The sequence below is a fragment of the Haliaeetus leucocephalus genome, unplaced genomic scaffold, assembly GCF_000737465.1.
Source record: "Haliaeetus leucocephalus isolate CR32 unplaced genomic scaffold, Haliaeetus_leucocephalus-4.0 Scaffold897, whole genome shotgun sequence".
NCBI classification, from domain to species: Eukaryota; Metazoa; Chordata; class Aves; order Accipitriformes; family Accipitridae; genus Haliaeetus; species Haliaeetus leucocephalus.
In genome coordinates, this window is record NW_010973333.1 from 2,946,738 (window position 1) to 2,973,069 (window position 26,332).

Here is a 26,332-nt window from a genome sequence, read left to right on the forward strand (position 1 = left end):
TTTCAATGTATGCCAACGCTGGAATTCCTATGGAACTGAAAACAAAACCTTTCAGCTTTCGGAGTAATTCTGGTATGTTTTCCTACATCACGCCAGTGGCAAAAATACAGTCGGCAAAAGATTGTGCTCCCTCAACTTCTGGCATGGACAGCTGAGGAATATAAAGCCTGATGGTGACAAAGGGTGATAATCTCCTATTTTTCACTATTTATCTCACCGGTTTTGGACTGAGCAATGGATATTCTTTGTGACGAGGAGAGCTCTGCGAACCCAACTGCAAACTCCTTAATACAAATAAATCATGAGAGAAGACTCTACAGAAATGCTTACGGAGCTGGAGAGATTAATATATCACATCTCTTTAACTTGACTGTGGACTCTGAAAACCTAACCAATCTTTCGTGTGAAAGTAACATGAGTCCACCGTGCTACTCTTCCCTGTTTCAGCTTTCACAGAAAAACTGGCCAGCTTTGCTGACAGTGATAGTGATTGTTTTAACCATTGCTGGAAATATTCTTGTCATCATGGCTGTGTCACTGGAGAAAAAACTACAGAATGCCACTAACTATTTTCTAATGTCACTCGCAATAGCTGATATGCTGCTGGGTTTCCTCGTCATGCCTGTGTCGATGTTAACCATACTGTACGGTGAGTATGAGCTGTGTAACCTACTGCATGTATTGAGAAGCTTTAAAAATTGCATGCACATGTTGTTGTTGTTGTTATTTCATTCTCTTACCACAAGAAATTGTAATCACTCCATGCAAGTTGAAATGTATGTAACTGGTTAATGGATGTAAGAATAGGTGAAGTACTTGAATCTTTTCCTACCTTATATTTCTAGTTACAGGCATTTTAAATACAGTCCAGAACATTAGTTTATTACTCAGCTGCTGGGTGAATTGTCTTAAAGTGTATATGGAGATGCTTTATTTTCTCTATTCTTCCAGTTTTTTCCCCTGGCTCATAATTTTCAATATTCCTAACGAGAATGTAGGGTCCTGCCAGTTACTTTGGTCTGCAAAAATGCACAGAAGCACTAATGACTACCTTTAGATTCCAAGTAGGCAACCCCTTCAATTTTTTTTAATGAAGTAATACAAATGCCAATAATTTTCTTAACACCAATACCCTGCTTAGACATCTACTTACCAGCAAATGCTGGAATAAATATTGTGAGAGTTAAAAAACAGATGGGAATTATTTTTTCCTAATTTTTAGTCACATTTACAAATGTAAAGCTATGGTTTCTTAAGATAAGTTATTTAAGAATTAAGTGAATAATGACTCGCAGTTCATACCCTTGTAGGTGATTGATAGCAGATCTTTCTTCTCATTTTCACCAAAATCACTTGCAGCACAGCTCACATAGAAAAAAGCAGCAGCCTAGGTACCAGCAGCAGTTCAGTACCAATATTGTCAGGCTATTATAATCTCTAAACTTTGAGAAATGAGTTTTCCAGTGCCACAACTGAATTACTACAGTTCAAGGAGAAGCCAGACAATGTCAGGAGGAAAGTGAGGTTGTTTGCAAAGATTTCTATTTCTTTGCTATTTTGGGACTAAGGTGCAAGCATGAGCCTGTGACTTAAGAGAGATTTTATCCAGAAAACTGGAAGTTTATTTCCCAGTTTCAGTACTTCTACATGGATTGCCCTCAGCAGCATTTGCAAACTGTATTTGGCATCGGTGACGGTGTAACATTGTGATTTATTGCCTTAGCGGTGCAATTACCTTTGGTGGGAGACACAATGTAAAAGCGAGCAGAAATTGTCCGATGGGTGAGATTAGCAAACCCCTTTTAAATGCTGCGTGATTCCCTGAGACATGCAACAGGGACTCCTGCTGGTCGGGCTCCGCTGCTGAGGAAAGAGGCATCCGAAATCCAGGGTTTGGAAATGTTTTGGAGGTCGGAACGCGGGATTGTCGCCCTCCTTTGCCATCGCCGGCGCAGAGGAGCCGCGGGGCACCTACAGCCATAGGGAAGGGAGCGTGTCGGCTTTGCCTCCTCTCTCCCTGCTTTTTCCCTTGCGAGGTCGGGAAGGGGAGACCTTTGCGGGGTAACTTGGGGTGAAAAATCAGCCGGTGGTCCACGTGGGTACCAGAAGAACCATCTCGGCGTGGGGCACCGTCAACCTCCAGGATGACCAGTGGTGGCACAGGGGGAAACCTCCCCTTACACGGGAGCATTTGCTCGGCTCCACAGCCCCTTGAAAGAGGATTGGGACTGTTTTGCTCAAAAGAGAGATGATTTCTCCTTCTTGAGAGGTTTACAGCTACTGCGGGCAATTCCCATTGAGCCGGGCAGGCTTCTCCATCCACCCAGCAGCACCAGCCTATGATAGAAAAAAAAAAAGACACCCAGCAAGTCCTGCCAAGGTGGACGTGCCCACAGAGCAGAAAACTCACAGAGTTGAACAGCGCTGGTTCCCACCCAAAACCACACAGGGTGCTGGATGCCTTTTTGCTCCCACTTCAGAGACTTGTCCCATGCCATGGGGTGACAGCAACAGCGTGGAGCAGAACATTGGCAGATGCTGCGTAACTCCCTGCTGCAGTGGAAGGACCAGGCATTTCAGAAGGTTCCTGTCCAGCCCAGACATGGTCTCGGTTGATGTGTTTCTGTCAAGGCAAGACGGTCCACAAGGTCTCCTGCCTTGCCTACAGACCCTCCTCTCTTCTTTCCTCGCAGCGCTCTTAGCCTTTCACTCAAAACAGTGTTCTTGTACGCCCTGTTACCAACAAGAAGCCACCCAGCCATCCTGGCCAGCTTGGTTTATTTGCCTCCTCACCTGAAAGGCCTTGTGGGAAAACATTTCTCCTGTCCTGGGTGCTAATATGTGGCTTCATCAGGAGGAAAATCTTATGTCATCCAAGGGGCTCCCTGCCCTCCCTCTCCGCCTCTCAACTCCCTCAGATGAACTCCTACACCTCAGGAGCTCCCATGGACTACACGAAATCCTGGACCTTGTAAAACTTTCCCTGCCTATCCGATCTTTAAATTGCAGCCATGGTTTGTTTTGGGTTGGGTTGGGTTGTTTTGTTTCATTTTGGTTTGGTTTGATTTGGTTTGGTTTCCCCTTTGCTATGTCGAGGAGTGAATTGGACATTGGCCAGAGCACAGCACAAGGCAAAGGTGCCCTGCACCATGTGCCACATAAAATGTCCCAAGGCCTGCCTGGAGGATGTTCTCTACTCCCTTCTAACTCTTACTGCATCCACAGTTGGCTCCTCTCATGTGTTTTCCCCTTTCCTGGCCCTGTAGTCTCCCAGGTAGTTTATCTGATGGATGCTGTTTTATCCCTGCCCCATCCAGGTTTAAAGCAAGGAGAAGGGGTCTAGAAGGATATGACAAATGCATTCCCAAAGGCCACAGATGCATGTTGTCAAGTGTAAAAATACTTTATCGCTTTTCCCTGTGTAAACTGGCCTGGCCTGACAGAGAGATGCTGCTGGGAAGAAATGCCCCTGAAAGCCAGCCCTCACGTAACACACTCCAGAGACCAGATTCCCCATTGGAAGACCAGAAAACGAGATAAAACATACCCATAAATGCTGTATGGCTTGTCAGGGTCAGCTCGTATTACAGCAGTCCAAGAGCACCAAGAAAGAGGTCTCCTCAGCGCTTACTGAGACTAAATTTAATTAGGCACAGACCTAGCTCCTCTGCCTCTCCCTCTGTTCCTGCTGTTGCAAATCTTGTTCTGTATCTCCAGAGGAGACAGGCACTCCCCCGAATAATAGCCTGTTCTCACAATACCAGCTTTGGCACTGCCCCATGCAGCACTGTCAAGGGCAGCTGAGGTAATACGCTCTAAATTAAATCGCCGTAAGATAAGGACATGGATAACTGCAAAACTTGCTCCAAGGAGAGTTCCTAGTGGTTCCCTGCAGGACCAGAAGGGCTTTTGAGTGGGGGTCCTGCAGGGCTCTGCTCAGGACTGCTCCTAACAACTCGGAGAGCGCACGGAGCGTGAGCTTACGCAGTTTTCCAAAAGCACCAAGCTGGGAGAGGTGACAAGCACTCGGAGGGACAGGATCAGAATCGTCAACAATCATCGGGACCCCCGAAGAGAAAGTCTGAGACGATCACGTAACATTCAGTGAGGATAAATGCAAAGATATCAACTTAGGAAAAAGAGAGCAAACCAACTACTGCTGGGGAAATTTGTCCGGGCTTCAGGAATGCTGCACAAGATCTGGCTGTCAAAATGGATCATAAGCTAAGCGTGCGTCACTAGTATGATATTTTTATACAAAAGGCACCCACCATTCCAGGTCATGTAAGTAAGAACATTCCCTGCAAGACCCATGAAGCAATCTTGTATTTCACTCAGCAATCGGGAGGCCTTTGCGAGAGTACTGAGTCCTGTTTTGGTCACTGAACAAAGACGTGGATAAATTAAATAGGTTCCAGGGCAGAGAAACAAGAAGCACAAAAGTTTTAAAAGCATCATCTGTAAGCAAAAGATAAAGGAATTGGCTTTGCTTAGGCTGGAAGAAAAAAAAAAAAACCAAACACCTAGGCAAGACACGATAGCCATCTTCCAATAGCTTCCAGAAAGGAGAGCAATCAATTATTCTTCATGGCTAGTGGAAAGAACAAGGAAAAAGGGAAGGCTTAATTTTCAGCAAAGATGTAGGTTGGATATTGGTAAACACTAATGCGTTTGCTTTGGATTGCTCTCTCTGGAGGAGATTATCAATATTCATTGATACAGGGAATATCCTTATTTAAGTATGTGGTAGGTGCCTAAAGACAGGTGAGATAAATATCGCTGGTATGCAACAAAAGAAATTTCTTTTTTCAGCTGCCACTAAATCTAAAGTTTCAGTTTCAGAATTAAGGCAGCTTTGCATGTCAGCAGGTGTTAATAATGCAGTAATTACATGCATAAAAAGACCTAAAACAAAATTGAGAACTTGCAGGTCTACAATTACAACATTGCTTCTCTTTCCATAGATTTGCTGCCAGAAATGGTTAATTATAACATCAAGCATTAGCATTATGCAAACAGAATTAAAAAGAAAAAAACATACACTGCCTGTAGCCTGGGAAAGAAGCAGAGTTAATCTCAAAAGCTACGGAGTTAGGAGGTTGTAAGCAAAAAAAAAAAAAGGTTTCTTGAAACAGTGTGAGGTACCTGCTATTGAATGCATCACTTACTACCAGCTCCTCCTAGAAGGATGTATATATGCACTAAGACATATGTGTCATAACAAAAGATGTCTGCCACATTCTCAGCTGATGTCAACTTTCTCTCGTGCAGGATACACATGGCCTCTACCTACAAAGCTCTGTGCGGTTTGGATCTACTTGGACGTGCTTTTCTCCACTGCCTCCATCATGCACCTCTGCGCCATCTCACTGGATCGCTACATTGCCATTCGAAACCCCATCCATCACAGCCGGTTTAACTCAAGAACTAAGGCTTTTGCAAAAATAATTGCTGTTTGGACCATCTCAGTCGGTAAGTGAGGCAATATTTCAGCGTGTAATTGCAGATTTCTAGCCTTTGAGAGGATTTGACATATATATTGCAGTCTAAAACTGTATTCTCTGCCTGCGATATTTTGCTTGCCACAGTCTAAGAAGTGCTGTAATGTAGTAATTACGCAATGGAAATCAACAACGACAACGGGAAACGGAGGAGAACTGAGCAGCACTGTCACTAAAAGAATATACATGAGTGGTAGGACTGCTGGGTTCAAGATTGTTTTAAAAATGTGTTTATTTCCCATGTTGCTTATCCATCATTACCTTAACATCTGAAAAGAGAAAATGATCTCAACTGAAAGAAAGATTTCCCTGTTTTACGCAAGTCAGTTGGTTGTTCCCAACTTCTTATTAGGGTAATTTGCTTGGAGATGTTTCTTATGGGCAGAACTTTTCCGCCTTTCTGGGTGCGTAGGGTAGGGTATTTGTGTGTCCTATTTAGGAGGCATTAGATACTCTGTGTACACTGTAAATGAGAGAAGTTTCCCCACGGGACAGTTCAGAGTTGCAGCCTAAAATAGATGCCCTGAATGACTCCCTATGAGAGAATCTCATGAGAATGAATCTCTCTTTGCACTGGCAAAACCCAGAGGCTTGACACCAGGCACGGGACTGCCGCTCTTCCATTCCCGTGCTGGCAGCACCCTCAGCCCGCACCAGTTTGACGGCGAGGGAGGAGGAAAGAGCTTGGTGTCTGATGCCGTCGGGGATTTCTTCACCCACCTGGGGCTGTGGTTCTCAAACATGCTGAAAGCGCAGTTCCCTTCAGCTCCTCTGGTTTTGCAGACCCCCCGAGCATTGGTACCTCACCTATTCAGAAGCAGAAAAAATTCCCTCTCTTGCCCTGGAAGAGATGAGTGTTGCCAGCAATCAAAGGTAATTAGCCGCTTCCCTGACTAATACAAATTACTGCAAGTGGTAACTGTAATCCATTACCATTCTTCCGAGGGGATGGAAAGGAGATGATGCCTAACACTGCTGCCTGCCGCTCTGAATCATCTCCCGGCCTCCTTCTTGATCCTGAAAATCTTTTTCCTGAGAAAAAAAGCAGTCTAGGATTTTTATGACTTAAAACAGCTGTATCTTCTGCTGGGCAGCAAGAAATAGTGGGAGCCCTCTCTCAACAGGAGGAGAGTTCTGCATCCTCCGAGACCTGGTGAGGTTCCACAGCATCACGCACGGCTCTGGGGCGCTTTGGGCTGGTCAGATGGAGACGTCTAGCACAGGCGAGGGGAACGCCACCCTAAAAATACCTCGTCTCAACTCTAAAGGAAGCCTAGAGCCACTCAGATGTAGCTGGCTTCATTTAGATTAGATGTATCATACCTTATATCTCTACAGTCGCTTTTCTTATCAATCCAGTCGAAAACATATTACTTACTCTGTCCAGTTTTTCCAATTTTGGACACTGCTAAGTGCAAGCATTTTTGGTGCATTCTGCATATAACATAAAAAAGTCAAGCATTCCTTAAATTTGTACGTACTGTGTTTGTCCGCATTAGTGTGTGGTGGCTGTGCTTAGTGCGTGTGAAATTACTGTCCTTTTAAAACACAAATAAATTCACAGAATTATCAGAATGACCATTCCAGGGGCAAACCAGTGGTCTACGCTGATCAGCATCTTTCCTCAGGCAGGGGCTCACTGCCAGAGTATCTGAATTAGACTCACTATTAAAATGAATCCAGAAAAATGTTTTATTTAAGCCCTATTAGTTAAAACACGCTTTATGTCCTGTAGCAGGAGGGTTTAGCTCTTTGATATCTTGGTATTTAATTTCAAAAGTTAGGACTATTCTTTGCAGTAATAACTGATAACTGATAAAAACATTGTAATAACACCTTTTCTGCTCTCTAGAGAATTTTCTTCTAACAGTGATCAGATGAGCCACAGATGTCAGTTGTTAGTACTATGGCAAACGATAGCAACATGGTCCCTATTTATATAGCTCTGAAAAATACAACTCCTTGTTTTATGGGAAAGCACTCAAGCGTGGCATGAGTGAAGAGGACAGAGTCCTGCTTTACTGCAGCTGGATAAGGACACATGTAAGGGAACGGTGGATGTCAGGAAAATTGGGGGCTGATAGGGGAAACTCCGTCTCATTCACACATCACCTGTCATCAAAACAGTGAGGAGGTTAACTAGCTAGAAGTGAATGCAGGCAAGCACCCTGAGGTGTGCAGGAATGATAAGGAACCTTGATAGATCCCAGATCACCCGTGCAACTTGCTGTCGGTCGGTCATCGACCCTGTCCTCCTGATCTGCCACCGTCCCACTCAGAATATGGCTTCTGACAGATGAGGTGCTTTCTATATAATTTACTAATAGGAAATGCTTTCTGAACAAAGAGGTGCTCTATGTATCATTTACCAGGCTCTTAGTGCCACTTAGAGTGGCAGGGCTATAAATTATTTAACGCTTTGCATTTTCACATAGCTATAGCTGGCACAGGCAGAGCCGGTGTCGGGCACAACGCGGTCTCTGCAGTGCACGGTGTGGCTGCCATCTCACTGACAAATTTGGAGAGACAGGAGTTTCTCGAGGTTTTGCCCTCCCGCCTCAGTTAGATATCCGCTGGCTTCCCCTTGCTCCTGCAGTTTGCAGCTGAGCTGGTGCCCTGTGAACTTTCATGATGTACGAGATGGAAGGTAAAAAGCAAGAGAAAGAAATGAAAGACATTATGTTCCCCTGCATAGAGGCTCGTTTTAGCAGGGGAAGAGGGGGGAATCTGCTGATGAGAGACCCTCAACAGCTCCCTCACTGTCAAAATCCTTAGTCCATCCTCTTGCATAGCCCCCTTCAATGATTGCTTCACCAGGCTGAGTCCAAACCTATTTAGGCTCTGTGTGGCAGTATCCCATGCCCAGGTTGTCTTTGTACCCTTCTCTGAATCTTTTCCAATGCTTCTACATCCCCTTTGAGACATAAGTGGCCAGACCACAATATTCAAGATGTGGACACAGCATGAACTCATGTGGTGTATTAATATTGTCTCCCTTGTTCTCAATTCCTACTTTAATAAGTCTACCTTTCTTTTAGTCTTTAGGACCATCCCGGCACAATGAGCTCACCGAGTCCAAAATCATGGAATCATAGAATGGTTTGGGTGGGAAGGGACCTTAAAGATCATCTCGTTCCAACCCCCCTGCCATGGGCAGGGACACCTTCCACTAGACCAGGTTGCTCCAAGCCCCATCCAACCTGGCCTTGAACACTGCCAGGGATGGGGCAGCCACAGCTTCTCTGGGCAACCTGTGCCTGTGCCTCACCACCCTTGTAGTAAATAATTTTTCCTAATATCTAATCTAAATCTACCCTCTTTCAGTTTAAAACCATTACCCCTCATCCTATCACTACACTCCTCATTAAAGAGTCCCTCTCCATCTTTCCTGTCAGCCCCCTTTAAGTATTGGAAAGCCACAATAAGGTCTCCCCGGAGCCTTCTCTTCTCCAGGCTGAACCCCCCTAAATCTCTCAGCCTTTCCTCACAGGAGAGGTGTTCCAGCCCCCTGATGGTTTTCGTGTCCCTCCTCTCTTTCCTGAGTAGTGACAAAGAGTTTTGTGTATCTAGATAGGGTTACTCCCCAGCTAATGTACAACTCTTTGCTTCTTAGCATGGAGTTTTGTCTGCTACTTCGCTGTCCATTAGCTGAGATTTATGAAAACCTTCTGCATTTCTTGACAGCCAACAGCCATGTGTTGCCAGCACATTTATTCAGTTCCAGCGTCCACACAAAGAGGTCCTGGATGGACTGAACAGCACTGACGAACACAGAGGCTGTTGGATGGTTCCTTCTACCACCCTCACCCTGGAAACAAACCATTTAATCCTACCCCTTGTTTTCTTTCATTCAACCCATCCTTTTTCTACACAAGAACCTTTCTTCTTCTGCCATTACAGTATAATTTCTTTAACAGCCTTTGACAAAACAGTGTTGTAGGAGTTTTCTGGAAACCCGGGAATATTATATCAGCTGGATCACCCTTATCCACCTGCTCACTGACTTCTGCAAATTCTTCTAACTGATTAGTGGGGCATGGCTTCCAGCTGATTTGTGGGGCACGCGGAAGTTCTCCTAGTGCTTCCCAATCTACCCACATCTCTTTCATTATGCCTTCTAATTTACCTAAGTAATAACCCTTTCAGTCACTAAATTTGTAACCTTCCTTTTATTCCCTAAATTCCCAAATTTATTCAGTGAATTTGATCCAAAGTTGAGTCAATCAGTGGTCTTCCTTCTCTGGCTTCAGTGAAATATAAAGTATTTAAAAAACAGCATATAAAAGCTCAGATAATTTGTTTTACTTGACTTCTGAAATCTTGACTTTCTTAGTTAAAAAAGAAATTGTACTAGCACTTGGTTTTGCATTTAGTGGAAGAAGAGGATTTAGCCAGCAGCCTTTCTTTCAGTAGACCATGTAATGCCACAGGCAATTGGTTTAGAATGGATACTAATTACTGTAACAGATTCTAATCGTGTCTTTAATTCTTAAATCATCCAGTACCCAGAGTGGCTAGATAATTAGATTATTTGTAGCTGTTGAAGGCAAAAGCCCATTAAAGCCTGAAAATTATTCCATTTGTTTTAAAGCACAGAGGTCGTTACTGAAAACAGGTGTAAAAAGCCCATGCATTTCCCCTTCCTAGAAAAACTATACTTGAATTTTGAATAGCGTTTAACTGGAATCTATAGAATTGTAAATGGAGCCTACGCTGAGAAACACAGGTAAAGCACCTGTGAGTCCTAAGTGGGCCTAAGAAACGTATTGCTCTGCAAGAGGCCAACAGTGCCTCATTCTCTCCTTTAAAAATCCTTGAAAGGGCCACATAAATGAATTACAGTCGTGAATGTTAAGCCCTTACATATATCATTCCTCAGTCCTTATTTCTCTCTATTCCTCTGTTAATGGTCTAAATAATGTGAAGTTTGATGAAGCCCAAATCCTCTTAGCTGAGTTTTCTCTTCTCTTATCATTTCTCACTCAGCCTACACATCTGTTCACTGCCTTCAGGCAGTCTCTGCTCTCCCCAGTCACTAACAACTTAGATTTATTCGGTACTTTTCATGCAGAAGAAAAGTCTGGATGGAGCTGGATGAAGCTGGTGATTTATCTCCCATTGCATAACTCTCTTAAAATTTTGCCATTGCTTTCGAGGCTTCAAAAATACAGAAATTCTGTAGCATGCGAAGCAACATTCCCCAAAGTGCAGGCTGCAAAATGTTACCTCCAGGTGTACGAAACAAGCCCAGTGCAACTGAGCCCTCTGATAATTTGGCAGTGTGAAGCTTTTTACCTCCGTCCCAGGCAGCCTGCAATTTCTCTGCGTGACTTCTTGCTGTCCTACAGTACGAACAGCCAGGGAAGCAGCTGGGATTGGGAGAGTGCAACTCCCCGTGTCTCTGGATTGTGGTTTCTTGATGGCTTTGGCTCCTTCAGCTCCCTCCTCCTAATGCCAAGGACAGCTTCCATTTGAAAGCGCCTTTACTGTTTTCAAAAGGCACAAATAACCAAGGGGCTGCAGGTTGGGAATCCCTGTTCCGGATCCACCACATCGTCCTTTTCTTCCAGATGATGTAATTTGCCGGTTCAAGAAAGTCTAATTTAGGGATGGCTTGGCATAGGAAAAGACCATTTGTTACAACATGGAATATACTGCCAAAATACACAAAATTGCAAATAATTACACACAGCACTGTACTCTGACAATATGAAGTCGAGCACCTAAATTTGGAAGTGCTGGATCTAAACTTGAAATATCTGCTACACTACTCTGTTTATCATGTAGTCATTCACTTTGCTTCCATTTCTTTTGAAAACTTGGCTTTGCATTCTTAGCAGAATTTATAATCATTTCCTTAGTTAACATTTCTTCTTTCTTTATCATACTCATGAAATCATCCCCCAGAGAGGGAACATACTGTTTGCTCTTTCCAGCTGGAGGATCTCAAGGGCAAACATTGTAGGTTTTGTGTTTGGGAAACCCCCTGGAACCTTTTCCATCTGCAAATGTAGATGCCACCATAAAAATAAAATGCCATAAAGATGTCATCAAGAATTGTGACACAAGATACAGAGAAGTTTGCTTTAACTATAATAAAGGGCCATGGCACAAAATTTCATAAGCAGAGTATTAGAGCTTCATCACCATCTCGTAGAAATAGGATCGTCGTTGTATGATTTTATAGAGACACAATGTGTGAGGCTCAGTAGTCAGCAACAATTATGCCAGTAGAAAGTTAATTGCCATGCCAATGACTCCAACAGCAGTGACAACTGATGAGTAAAGGAGCACGTCATGTGTAGGTTGTCCGAGGGAAGTCAATATTCAGTGCTGTGATGCACAGTTCTGAGTTGGCCAGCACATGTATTCTGGTTATGAGACACTACTTAAGATGGTTCTGAGACAGAGACATAAATATCATTTACTTTCCTCACTGATGTAAATTATTCCCGTATTTCCCATGTAACAGAATCCTTTGTTTGATTTGTTCTTCCCAGAAGAGTGAACACATCTCATCCACCCGACCAACAGCTTACTACACCTATCTCCCTCTAATAACTGTGAAGGTTAAAAAAGCTTGCTTTTGGAACTTGTACGTGGGTTTTTTTCATTATCTGACAAGGAGGTGTTACTAACCTTATACTTTTCTTTATGAAAAAATCCTCAAAGGAATGGTAATGATTGAACTGCTTTCTAAATTCTCCAAATTGTCAAATGAAGAATAATTATTATGTATACATTTACCATTTTCTTTGTGTAATTACCTGATTATCAGGAGGAGATGAAGGTTTTTGCCTATGAAAAAGGCACACACTCATTTTGTGAGCACCTCTTTTGCAAGAAATATTCTGCTTTACGGGTGAAAAAAGGAGTGAGGAGTGGCCACAACATTAATGCATGGCTTTTCTTTCTGCTTTGGTTTTATTTTTCAGGGCTAGTTTTAAATGATAGAGCTGTATTTTTAATAGCAGAGCTACGTGGCAAGAACCTGGTTAGTCAAGGGACAGAATTTGTTCATTGTCTTTTTTTTAAAAAAAAAATCTTCTTTGCTATGAAGACCATAAGGACCATGTTCTTCTTCCCCTTGAAGCTACTGGCAAAAAAGCATTAAGTTCAGTTGGACCAGGCTGGTTCTATTATCTGGTTTCTTTGAATGAACAAGTAACTGTTTGTGGTTGGCAATATGACCCATAATCAGCCAGTCTCTCTTTGTAGGATACGTCAGAGTAAATGGAATGTTTTAAGAAAAAAGGCAGTAACAATACAGTGCTTATTATAAGTTATTCCTCCTTCTCTGCAAGGCTATATTTTTTAGCCAGTCGTGTTCCCAGCACAGCATGCAATACATACAAGAATCCAGAATGGATTCCCCATCCAGAGGGGGAAGGATGAGCCTAGGTCCTAGCGCAGGACACCCTTTTCTGCAGAAAGTGCTATGTGAGGTGTTGCAAAAAGCAGAAAGGACATGTTCGCAGCCCTGCTCTGATCTTTTGCCAGTAGGTCTCTACAACAGTACATGCTCAAAAGGAGATCCTATATTGACCAAGAAATTACTTGAGCATCTCGAATCAGAGGAATTGGCATTTCTGCATAGCAGAAGCCACAGGCAATATAAATGAGCAGAAAAGAAGTGCACAAGAAATCATGTTGGGATTTATAAGCTCTGTCATCTGTACACTGTAATTGCATTTAATCGCCTTCTAAATTAAAAACTGTTGTTAAAGTAGCACGGTATTGCATAAAAGAAAATGTCAAGAACAAAGAAATTTTCATTCATTTTGAAATTATACAGAGCAACTTCACAGCTTCTTTTATGTATTTTATAGACTTAAATTTTATTTAAGTCAGATTTTGCATTTTATAATGCTAAATGTATCGCAGAATTCTGCTTTAAAATGGAATCCTTACATTTACCCCAATTAGCAGGAACACTGCAAACTATCACACACTCAGGCTGCAATTAACTTTCCCCATGCGTTTCCTGCCCGTGACATTGGCATCACATCTGAGCAGAAGCCCAGCCAGTAAGAGTCAGGGGTTTTGTGAGAGCTGAGACAATGTATTCCTAATTACCTACAACAAATTTAGAAATACCTGTCAGCTGATTTTTCCTATGATGTCCTCTAGAGTCCCTGATGGAAAACAGCCTGTCAGACTCCTCTGACATCCTGAAAGCAGGCTGAGGCATCGCGATAAAGGCTCTCTTTTCTGGCTGATCAAAATTGGAGTTGTGTATTTCATGGTATTCAGTCCCGCATTTATGTTGCAAGTAAATCACGCCCACTGGGAAGACTTGTTTCCTTTTGGCAGAACATAACCCTCGTTATGATTTTGTATTTGATCTGAATTTGCAAATGTCAAATGGACCGCTATTGCTAGGATCATAGACTGAGCTGAACTGTGAGTATCCCGAGATAAATACTGCGCGGTTTTACGTCCCAGGTGCGCTGAGTGAGCAGTGTAACTTTCTCCTTACAAGTCCAAAAGTGCCCAAAATTTTAGGTTGAATGTTCCCAGAGTAAAACCAGCCCTGCCTTGTGTACCACTGCAGGACACGAGGAGGTGCCTCCAGCATTCAGAGTAGCCTTGTTGCAAGGGCGGTTCATGTATTTATTTTTCATTTTCAAGGTGGTTTGTGACTTTTAGCGGAAAGATAAGCCCAGGGATTATGCTATAGCACCTCCATAGACACCTGTAGAGGGGAAATACAGGCAGACATGATCTATCATTTTTTCATCTCTTCTACAACCCTCCCATCTTCTAAATGTGGCCAGGGCACTGCTTGATTTAACAGAAGAGCAGTTCAGTCAGGGTGAAGGGCACTATTCACTGGGTGGGCAGGGAAGCATAAAGCACAGGATCCTGAATCACGATGTTCAGACCAGTGCAGGTCTCTAAGCTGCTTCTCATCCTGTTTTGCCTTCCAAATTATCCATCGCATCAGGACATCTCCTCCAATAACTGTCCAGCCATTGGTGCAGTCTCCTTGGATAACTTGGAAGGAGCTGACCATTTGCTTAATCAGCAGCCACTGCAAGGAACCACAAAAGGAGGCATGGAGAGACAGAACAAAGATCTGGATTAAAGTGGGACCTGCTTTAAGGTCTAGAAAATCCAGAAGAATTACAGTTTTGGTTGTCCATGCCCTTCAGACTCAGTGCAAAACTGTTGCTAAAAAAAAATACTAATAATTAAACAACTTATCTGATCGTTACATTCAGTCTCCTTTTAAACTACATAACGAGGTCAAGCAGCGCTGCTGGAGAACTCTCAGAGAGATAACAACAGAAATCTCTATTCAGTTCAGTGGAGGATTAAGGCAGAGTTAAGTAAATTATCAGCATTCAACGAGTCATACCAAGTAATAATTAAAAGCCCAGAAGTATAGAAACTGGGATAGTAGAGGATCTTGTAACTTAGACTGCTCCAGGAGCCATCACATTAGTTGCTTATGACAGTGGAATATCTAAGATTTTTTCCATAATTTCTAGCTTATTGTTACTATATATTTTTTTTTAAAGCATTATTGTGTGTGTAGCATCTATAGCATATAACAAATTAGCCCAGAGGAGCCTTCAGGAGCTTCATAGCTTAAAAGGCAGACTGATAATGTGTGACCTGGGAAGATCCTGTTACAAATGTATGGTACTTCTTTCTTTCTCAAAGCACAATTATCTTCAAATCTGTTCTCCTAGGGGCCTGAACAGTAAACATTGCGAAGCCATCTGACATGGAATACAGAAAGGTCCTGTGCTAAACAGGAGGGATATCGCAAGTGGCTGGAGGTGATCCCACTTAGAGGCTCTTTTCCTTTTCAAATTAAGATATTTACCTAAGCGAGTGACAACCGTAAATTTGTAACGTCTTTTAAGTAGAAATTAAACCATTGCTACAGGGAACTTAAAAACACCTACGCAATTTAAATAACATTAACTGAGTACGCAGAAAGGAAGAAGTTTGACCTGCTCTGCTGCATTTTGCTGAGCCCCAGAAGTAGCAGGTTTGTCCACCCAGGAGCTGTAAATAAGAATGAATAGCACCTCGTCCCTCTGCGCAGAGCTAGGCTGGAGACCCGTGGCACCTCTTGCAATTTTTCAAACTAAATATTTAGCTCTCTATCATGAGGTCAGTCACTTCTAATCACTTCTAGTCACCATGGATGAAGCGGTTACAGAGCCGTTACTGGCCTCCGTCGCCTGTAGGAGAACATTAAGGCCAGCTCCCTCCCGATTCCCACTGACAGCAGGACCGTAGCTGCCGTCTGGCTCCCTCGGACTTTGGCTTTGCTCACCCAGCATCTCCCAGGCAAACCATTTCTTCGGCCTCCCATCCATGCCTCGCACACACCGCCTTGCTCTCTACTCTTTCCAGGCTTGGGGACAGTGACCGGTCTCAGCCCCACCAAAGATCAGACTGCAAGTAAATTGGTATTGTAAATAATAATGCAATTAAATTGCAGGGTGGGAGGTCTTAAAAGCCTTTTATTGTTACATTAGAAACCTTCCTCCCACCCGCAGATTTTTGCAGCTGCTGATTTTTTTTATTATTATTATTTTTTCGCTGATTTCCTCTAGGCGCTGTGCAGTAGGACACACCATCCCCTCTCCCTCCTTGGTGAGAGGCAGGGATTAAAGTGCAGGCAGATGCACAGAGCAAGCCGCAGTCCGTGTAGAAGGGCTGGCACGTGGGGCCAAGTGCCCTGTCCGCCTCCCTTGATGTACACCACCACCATCCCGGCTGGGAGCACTGGGATAGAGACCAGGACGGTGTGCAGGCAGAGGACTCCTCGCAGGAGTCTTCACCAGACCCAAATGAAAATGTATAACGCAATATTGACATACTACAGGGCTACAGAACTTGCAGAAATCTCCACTGCGACCCTATACCCTTCCTACCCTATGCACTTGAGAGCGGGCAGGACATCTCCTTTGAGCCAACAGATACATCAGCACTGATGCGTCGCCAAACTGCAGGCTAAAGGTTTCACATCACTGGCCTTGGTGGTCTTCCAGGGATTGCCGGCGTTCGTAACGCCCTACGCACAGAGTTATCAAAACAGGGCTGATGTAAGTAGTGATGAATTCAGATGATGAAGACGCAGCTTGTCATTCAGTTATTTAGAAGAGCTGGCAATCTTAGTTAGGCAGCTACGTGTGCACGTGCAGGTGGGTGTGTGTCCATGTGAAATTAGTGCTGATTTTCAGTCCTGCTTCTTTTAACGTGACTTGTTATGGTATCCACATGCCTCTGAGCCGAGGAGGATATAGAGTACCCATACCTTCCCACTCCTTGCCATATTTCATACTCTCAGATTTTAAGATGCACCTGAGGTTGCAGGCAGGTCTCCCTGACCTTCCCTCCTTCAGGCACCTCCCCATGCGAATTGGTGGCCTGAGGAAGGGCTAACGAGAAGGAGACGCAAATCTAACCTAGCCCAGCTCCCAGCAGAAGAAAGCTACGACATCCATATAGATGGCCCATAGGGAGTGGGGTTTGCCCTTCTCAGTGCTCCTTCAGCATTGCCACTCCGATGCTCGTGGTCCATCCACCCTCAGCATCATCTGGGAACCACAGGACCGAGCAAGGCAAAGGAGGAGCAATTCCATCTCAGATGTGACACAGCAACGTGGTGCCAAAACACTGCCGAATCACTCCCATAAACATTTCTTTGTCCCGTCTCTATTACTGGCTTTTAACCTCCTGCACATCCTGGAGCTAAACAGCTCTGTCCGCCCTTCTGCTGCAAAAGCAAACCCAGATGCCTTCTTGCCTCCCTCTTCTTCCCTGTAGATGCATCTATAATAACTTGTATTTGCACAGTAATCTACACAAGGCCAAGCGATTTACTTTTTATCTAAAAGTTGACACACTTAGCAAGTCTAGGGCTGGGTTTTTTTAAGATCTTTCTCCAGGCTTAACATCACTAAAATATTCAGAATCAGGCCATGAGGTCTAACCAAGCACAGTAAAAGGGAGATTCATTGAATCCATGGGAGACCATGGAATAATCTGGCACATGGTACACATTATTTTGTTCTTCAGCCATATTGAGCAAAAATCTATTTACTGGGCAGTTTGGTATTTCTTACTTATTTAGGAAAAGTTCTGTGCCTCGGTAGATACAAATACCATAGTAAACAAGCAGATGGAATGCAAGGATCTGTCATCTAAAAAGAAAATTTCTGTATAAATTGATAAAGTCTTTCAATTTTCTGAGGCTTCCAGTGATCAAGAACATACTCGTTCTATTTGCTGGCCCTAGACGTGAAGGTTTTACCTGCAGGTGTCCCGTACAGCAAGTCACCAGTGTGCTAACTCCGAGCAGAAAGACTTTTACTCTACAAAGACAGAAGCAACTGCAGGGCTTCAGCTAAAATAAGTCAATGTGCAGTCAGGGGCCAAGGAGGTCATTACCTGGGAATAACTACAAGCACATTAGGAAATAACTAAAAAAAAATCAATATTCCAATGAGATACCAAGACTAGCTTTGGGAAGTGTGACTGCTTCCCTGCTTATGAAAGATGAAAGCAGGCGGCACAGCTTTCTCCAGCGATTTTTTTACCCCTTGGAGTCCTCCCCTTCACCCACTGCAGGCAGCAGAAGGCGGAGGCAGCCTGTGCAAACCTGCGCGGGCACCAAACTAAGAGAGTTTGACTGCAATAGCAAGAGCCTCTTATTTCAGCTTGTTCAGGTGAAACCACCAGGGTCTGTTCACCATCACTCCTTGCTGCATACATGAATGGCATAATCTGAAATCCCCAGTCCCTAAATCCTTTTTCAAAATAAATTTCTTCAGGACATTTATAAATCAATCTTTCTTTCTTCCTAGCTATTTGATAAGTGTAGAGTTCTATATGCCTCTGCTAGTCCCTTTAGTGGCTGGGTAATCGTATCATATAGAGGGATAACAACTTTTCCTTGATTTGAGAAAGCTGTGAGAAGCCAATAAGCACCTTGGCAGAAGCCTCTGCACAAACCAAAGATAATGTCACTAGCAGAAGAGCAAAGACTGTATTGGTGGAGAGGCTCCACTGGAAATTGCTATGTAAAAGGTTGCGTCTTCCTCAAATACTCAGAAGGATTGGTAAATCCAATATGGAAATATGAAGGACCGGACACGAAGGACACAGAAATGCTGTAAACAAGTCCTGCAGCACAGCTAAGAAAGGGGATTTGAGGCGCGTATAGGCAGGAATAGCACTTAAAGCCGAGAGCAAAGGAACTGCTTCCTCCTGCTGGGTTCTTGCTGCCTCTAGGAAATAGGGCTGCATGCACATTTTGTAAGGGAACAGGATTATACCAAAGCAGCGACTCCATCAGCACTTTCCTCCCATAACTCAGCCCACCCTGGAGCCCTGGGTTCATAATCAGTCGGGTCAAAAAGGGCCAGCTGTCCTTCATAACTTGTTCTGTCCTCCCTGCAATGCGCCTCTAATTCTGTTTCTATTTAATTTATTCTCACAGTCCTGCAAATTAATTTGCACAGACTTTGTACTTGTAAGAAATAGGCTTCAGGACTGAGAACATAAATGAGAAATATATCAGGAAGACAGTGAGACTTTTCTGATTTTGTTTTTCTAAAGTGAAGTAGACAATTTATGGCATTATATTATTATAAATGACCATTTACAATCATTTTCTCACATAAAAAGAATTGAATATATCTCCTACAAGGCTAAATAATATGTTTCCTTTGAGATTTTCTGAGCTGCCAAGAACAAAGCCATTTCAAAATTTACAGAATAATCCAAGTATTACCTTGCACCCCCTATGTGAAGTTAAATATAAAGTAGTTTTCTTTTCAGTTATATTAAATAGAACATGTGTGACCAAATAAAATGCTCCAAGGGAAAGCTACAGAAAACCAGCTCTGTGTGTGCCCTCGAATAAAAAGCTAGATTTGGCCCGTAGACAGCAATAAGGAAAATGCCTGGACCCGCTCTGACTCCAGTCCTGTGGGGCTGGTCCCTTGGAATGCAGCAAGGAGACGATGCTCCGCCGACATGGTGACTCTTAGCTCCTGAGAAGATCCATCTGAAAGCAAATATTACGTGGGGATTTGTGAGAGAAAGCTCCTCACCCGCTCCTGCCCCCACCAACACGGGTACCTGCTGCCAGGGAAGAGATCCGTCCTTGTCTCGCTCGCAAGGAGAAATTCTAGCCCAGGACTTTGGGGACACTGCCATGCTGACTAGGCAAGGCAGAAGATTTTTAACATTCATGCTAACTAGATGCAGCCTGAGATGGCGGCTCCCAAACCACCCAGAGCTTGTCCACCTGCCCCCAGGTGGAAATTTCTGCTTCTGCGCTGCCACCCATCAGCAAACCACGCAACCTTGCTATCGGCAATGTGGCTGGCACTACTTGGGTAGCAACGAAATGACAACATGAAAGGTTTGTTGTGACTGGAAATGAGTCGGTTGGGAAATAACGTTTTCAGGTGCGTGCAGAAATCCGTTAAGTGTTTGCAGGTCTGGGGAAACGATAACTCCCATAGCGGTGAGTGCCATACACCAAGCAGAGAGGTAGAGCCAGACTGAGCGGCTCTTTGTGGGTGTTTAATTGAAAGCACACGAGTAGCTGCTGCTAAACTCCGGCTCCTGCTATAAGCTCCAGACATATTTGCATCCTTGATACTCCAAGGAGGATACGGTCCGTGGTCCCCCCACAAGTGGCTCACTGTGCTTTGTGTTCCTAGAGCAAGCAGACATCCACACAGGGCACTATGTAGCCCAAAGGAATGAGTATTATTTTGTGTGGTTATTTTGGTGCAAAATATTACAAATAATGTAATGGCTGCGTTGCACCGAGGCAATTTTTATACAACATGAAACCGAGGGTATGCGTCGTTTGCCCTGGGATGCACCACGTGAGCGCACACGGATGGCTGTTTGTTGTTTGCTTGTGTAGATGTACCAAAGGAGGACGTTCTCCGAGTACGGAAAAGCACCAGACACAAGGCGTGGGCTTTTCTGAAGAACTTAAGACAATATTGCCACATGCAGCTGCTTGAGGGAGACACTGGCCTTCTTCAAGCAGCAATCCCTTCAGAGGTCTCCGGTGTCACAGTGCAGCTCTGTGCAGTGGCCCGTGATCTGGCCCATCACCTGAGTACGTCTGAATCAATGCGACTGCTCAAACTGGAGCTGGGGAGGCTTTTTTCTTTTTCATGCAGAGGTGAAGAAAGGTGCCGAATTTTGCTGAGAAACTGTAATGACATTTCTAAAAGGTATTTCCTATCCCTTGGACATTTATTAAGGCACATAGTAATGCTCATTTGTATTCAAATCGATTGCAAGGGATATATGTGAGGTGAAAGCATGTGACTGACAGTTTCTGCTTGAAGGAGACTTCACAGAAGGAACTTTGACTTTATCAGGTCGCTCCCCCTCCTTCTCTTCATCCTAAGTAGCCCCAGTGTGCCACCCTGCAGGGCATATTGTAAATTCCGGTTTTGATTCATTGATAGTCTCAGCAGCTCAAGGCAGCCGCAAACCCAGTTTACCTGTCCAGTTAAAGTGGTTTTATGGCTGCTGTATATCTCCGAAGATTTGCAAGCCAGCAATGTGTACCGCTAAATCAACCTTTGTCAGTTTTACCAGGCTTTTTGAGAGAACAACAAGAAGGATGCTATTGCTTTACTTCTTAACCTTTGGTGTTTTCAAGAGCTTTTTGTCATTCTGAAATTGTGTCCAAATGGTTGAGGTTTAATGTGGGATTTATTACTCATCTTTATTGCTTGGGTTCTGTTTTGTGGTTTATTAAAGTCCATAAAGTTTGAAACAGCCACCTGTGTATACATCAAGCTTTATAAATAAACCACCTTCTACCAGAGGAACATAATATTTAGGGTTTGTCCACAAGGGCAAATGTTCTGATATAAGTGGGAATATCAACTGGAAAGGCACTGGCTAATGTACCTCCAGTGCTTGAATGGATGCTCCCATTCTGTGCTGAGTGTTTCCTTTGTCTCAGTTTAGCTGGATTTGGAAGCAGAGGAAGATAAACCATAAAAAAGCACTCAGGGGATATCAAGACTCTTTCCAGACTGACCTTGAGCTAGTGGGAGCCAGGGACATGGAATAGCTGTTCTGCAACAACCTTGCCAAGTTGTTTCCCCCAGATCTACTGTTTGTACATGGTCCATTTCCCAAATACCTGCTCGTCCCTACCTGGTAGCTCTGCGTGATCCTTTCTTGTGAAGCTGATTTTCTTCCTTGAAGTCACGATACGCAGGCAGAGCCTGTGTCTTCTTAAACAGCCACAGTCACCAAGAGCAGGGAGCTGGAAAGTGAAGACAATAAAACCAGCAAGAAATTATACATTGGAATCATCAAGGAGAAATAGATCGGTCAGCTTCGATCTTTAAAGAATGAATTCAGTCAGCTGCAATAATGCTAATACAGCTTAGACTGGGATTTTTTATTATGAATCTACAGTACAAGCTTGATCTTGTCCAAACCTGAGTGACTTTCTTGGCCATGTGTGATGCCTCTTAAAAATCCCATCAGAATAGTCAACTTGGGTTGTACATGGAAGCTCTTTTATTTACAGTTTGAAGATGACTGCCTTTGAATTTGGTCCCAGTGTCCTTACAGGGATTTGCCATCCTCATGCTACAGAAGCCAGAAGCTACCTGTTGAAGAGGGACAAACTCTGTTCCTTTGGGGAAGGGAGCAATAAGTTTAGTCCCTGTAGAGATACGAAAAGAGAGAGTTGGGCTGGAAGTTAATTTATTCCATGCAGGAATGCCACAGTACCATTTGTGGGATGCCCTACACCAGCTGAACTAGGGTGTACACAAAAAGCAGGTTACAGCTGTCAATGTTCTCTGCTACTGACCTGTGATACGTTTGGTATCTCCAAACTGTATACAGGCCAGTTACCTGCGGCTGTAGGGGAAAGATGCTTTGAATGGTCATCCAGAAAAACTTCCATGACTAGCAGTGCCTGCTACAGCTCTGCTGTGAAGAGCACTTTTGCACTTGTTAAAGGAATGACGAGGAAATGTGAAAACTCCAGCTAGAAGCTGAAGCTTCTTTCCATTCAGTCATTTTTTAAAGTCAGAAATCCGGATTTAGATGCCAGTCCTCCAGGAGCTGCTAACAACAAAACAAAGCAGGTGGGGAATTGCTGCCCTTGTATTTTGGGTGAGGAGTTGTAACTGACTTTGGCCTTTTACTTGAAAAAGCTTGCAAATACGCTAGAATTTTCCTCTTTTTAGCGCTGCTGCCTCTCCTCCCATGCCTCCCAATGCAGCTGAACCATAAGATCTGCAGTAATGAAAGGCATCTTTTTACCCTGTCAATACCATTGTTTATTTTATCTCTGCAGCTCACACTAGGTCTTTGAATGAAATGAAAAACCAGCCCTGCTGTTATCAGTACAGAGCAGAACCGGACGGGAAACTTGTGGTATTGCTCTGACTAGTGCTGTGTCGTCACGCAGCTGAAGTGTAATGCTGGGAGGTGCTGGGTGCCTTCAGTATCCCTTCAACTTTTTCAAAAAGAAAACGAACTTCAAAGCATTCCCCATTTCCCTGGAGGTGTTCGGCACCCCAGATTACTCTACCGTGGCTGGGCAATGTGGCTCCTGCGGGTGACCTCTCCCTCTGTGCCATCAGTCTTGCGCTTTTTTAGGCAGCAGCTTTCCCAGCATCACTGGAGGTTTCCATCAGCTCGACCCAGGAGCTGCCAGGCACTGCATGAGTTTGCACCTCACCCACCGGCTTCTCATAGCCCAAGTTCAAGCCTTTAGGGCTTGTGCAGCAGAAACAGAAAGGGCAATACCGCAAGCTCTCCACCAGCTTCTGCCCCGGGCAGATAAGAACAGCACTTTTGTAAGCTGGCCCAAGGCATTGCCATGACTCAGTTCAAAGCTGTGCAGATAAAATAAGCTACAGTGTTGTTAGAAAAATAAAGAGCGGTGGTGTTAGAAAAATAAAGAACTTTGTAGAAGCTCCAGAAGCACCAAAAGAATGGAACATTTGAAGAGAATAATCTAATATTATTATTACTGTTATTATTATTGTTTTGTACTGTGCCTGGACTCCACAGCCTCCCTCAAGGACTGGAGCTGTTATGCTGGGCACTGGAAACGTGTGAAATGAAGAGACAGCCTGTGCTTTTAAAGGGCTCCCAGTCTAAGCACCAGAGTGGGAAGAAGGGAAAAGAAGGGAGGTAGAAGGAGGTACCACTGAAATGCTGAAGTTGAGAGGATGAGTTTCAGGACTCATCTGTGGACCAGTAAGGACACTGTTGGGCACACAGGGGACAAGGTAGGGCACAGCATCATCCTCACATCATAAGAAATTCTTCTCTAATTTTTTTCTTCCTCAGAAGTCGAATACAGCATCTGGGACTTCTGTTCAAAGATGCAAAGGGGACTGAAGCCCCCAGATTATGCTAACTTTCCACAGGAGTCAGACTCCTAGCTGCTTTTATCCAGACAGGGCTGCATTATCGCTCCCTGCTTCACGAATCCACTTTTGCCGTCTTCACAGCACATCATCCCTTTTGCTGTCTGAACATTGCCTCTCTTCGAGAGACAGCATCCATATGGGGGGAGGGAAGGAGACAAATATTGGAAAACCCCCAAAACCAACAACCAAAGAAACAGTAACTGTTTGATTTTGCTCAGACACTAGCAGCATTTTGCAGAAGTCCCTGAGGAAATGGCCGAGCGGGCTTGAATCAGAGCGAGCCGTCCAAGGAGAATGGACTTCATCACCTGGCCTTGCCGCTCATGACAGGGCACGGACGTAGCACGCGCTGCAGGGAAAACAAAGTTTGCATGGCTGCCCTTGCCGTCAGGGCTGAGCTTTTGGCATTACCCTGAAGGGACCCGTGCAGCCCCGCAGGGTGAATCACATCCCAGGCTGCCTCATATCGGTGTTTCTCAGTCCTTACTTTGTCCCCATCCTTCCTCTGGCTGTTGGTGCGGAAAGTCTTTTGGGCATTTAGACTGTGTTGACTGTATGGAGATTACAGGGAGAAAAGAAAAAGACCCAATGAAAGATTACTCTCAGACCTACGATAAAAATTTATCTTTCCTCCTTAAATCAGTATTTCACAGCCTAGTGAGAAACCAGTACCCAGAACACTTCTAATCCTCTTACAAAAATCAGCCTAAGACCACTCTCAAGCCACCCTAGAAAAGAAAGACATGGTATCGTCTTGATCATAGTTGACAAAAGCCTTTGCCAAGGTGCCAGGAACCAAGGAGCAAGTCTGGAGATCATTACAGGCCCCCCAAGATCCAAGAATATAAGGAGTTACACATTTGTTGCTAGTAGGTGTCATGGGACAGTTGGATGGAAGCAAATGTGTTCTACTTGTGGCTGAGGTTTCTTTGAAGGAGAGAGGGAATTCAGATGAGAGCAACAGTGAAATCCCGTGTAACACCAACGCTGCTCTTCCCCTGCCCTTCTTTGCTGGATCCCTGTAAAAGTGGTGGCAGCACAAATGCCAGAGCCTGGTAGACCACAGCTTAGTTCCTGAAACTCAACATCTGCAAGACCAACGTTTCACACAGCATCTTTTCTCAGTGTGGCCCCAGTAAAATTCAACAAGAACAGGATTAGCATTGTGTTGCTGCTGAAATATGAGACTCAGTATTTTTCCTTCCCTTATAAATTCAGTTTGCTTTGGGATGTCTGTCAATTGTGGCTCTATCTGTTAGTGTTCATTTGTGTCCTATAACCATTAAATCTTTGAGAAATGATCTGTGTATAGCTAAGAATGTTTTGTTAATTTTTTCTTGGAGATTGGAGATGGTGTTTTTTATTATTGTGTTTAACCTCTTCTTTCTCTCATCCTCCTTCAGGTATCTCCATGCCTGTACCTGTCTTTGGACTACAAGATGACTCCAAAGTGTTTAAGAAAGGCAGCTGCTTACTTGTGGATGACAATTTTGTCCTAGTAGGCTCTTTTGTGGCATTCTTCATCCCTCTAACCATCATGGTGGTCACCTACTTTTTAACTATCAAGACACTGCAGAAGGAAGCTATGCTATGTGTGAATGACATTGGCCCAAAGACCAAGTTTGCTTCATTTAGCTTCCTCCCTCAGAGTTCCCTGTCCTCAGAGAAACTCTTCCAGCGCTCTTTGAACAGAGACATGGGGACTTCTGGGAGGAGAACTATGCAATCCATCAGCAACGAGCAGAAGGCTTCCAAGGTTCTTGGCATTGTCTTCTTTCTGTTTGTTGTGATGTGGTGCCCGTTTTTCATCACCAATGTGATGGCCGTAATTTGCAAGGAGTCATGCAATCAAGAGGTCATTGGAGGACTACTCAACATATTTGTCTGGATTGGCTACCTTTCTTCGGCTGTCAACCCACTCGTGTATACGTTGTTCAACAAAACCTACCGCTCAGCTTTCTCTCGTTACATTCAGTGTCGCTACAAGGAGGAGAAGAAACCTTTCCAGCTGATTCTAGTGAACACTATCCCAGCACTTGCGTATAATTCCAGCCAGCTTCAGCTAGCGCAAATGAAGAGTTTGAAAAAAGAGGCCAAAATTATGGCTAAGGATTATTCGATGGTCACGATAGGAATACATCATTTGGATGGTACCTCCAAGGCAAGTATCAGCCCAGCAAACGAAAAGGTTAGCGGTGTGTGACGGTCAGCAGCTGCCATGACCCCCACCGTGCGTACACTGAAAATTTCACCTGGCTGTGAGAAGCTCTCATAGCTCAGGAAAATCAGCCCTGCTCAAGAGACCCTCCAATAACATCACATACTCCTCATATTATCCTGTGGATGAAAAGCAGGGTTGAAATGGTATCAAATGTGCAATTTTTTTTCATACAGTACTTTGGCTGT

General features: G+C 44.0%; 1 protein-coding gene across 1 annotated transcript; it reads left to right on the forward strand.

The window, feature by feature from the left end:
* Positions 1 to 26,332, forward strand: HTR2A (5-hydroxytryptamine (serotonin) receptor 2A, G protein-coupled). Its single transcript, XM_010583393.1, has 3 exons — positions 1 to 649; positions 5,272 to 5,472; positions 25,330 to 26,332. Exons 1-3 carry the CDS (start codon positions 235 to 237, stop codon positions 26,127 to 26,129), a joined length of 1,416 nt encoding a protein of 471 aa, XP_010581695.1. The 5' UTR covers positions 1 to 234; the 3' UTR covers positions 26,130 to 26,332.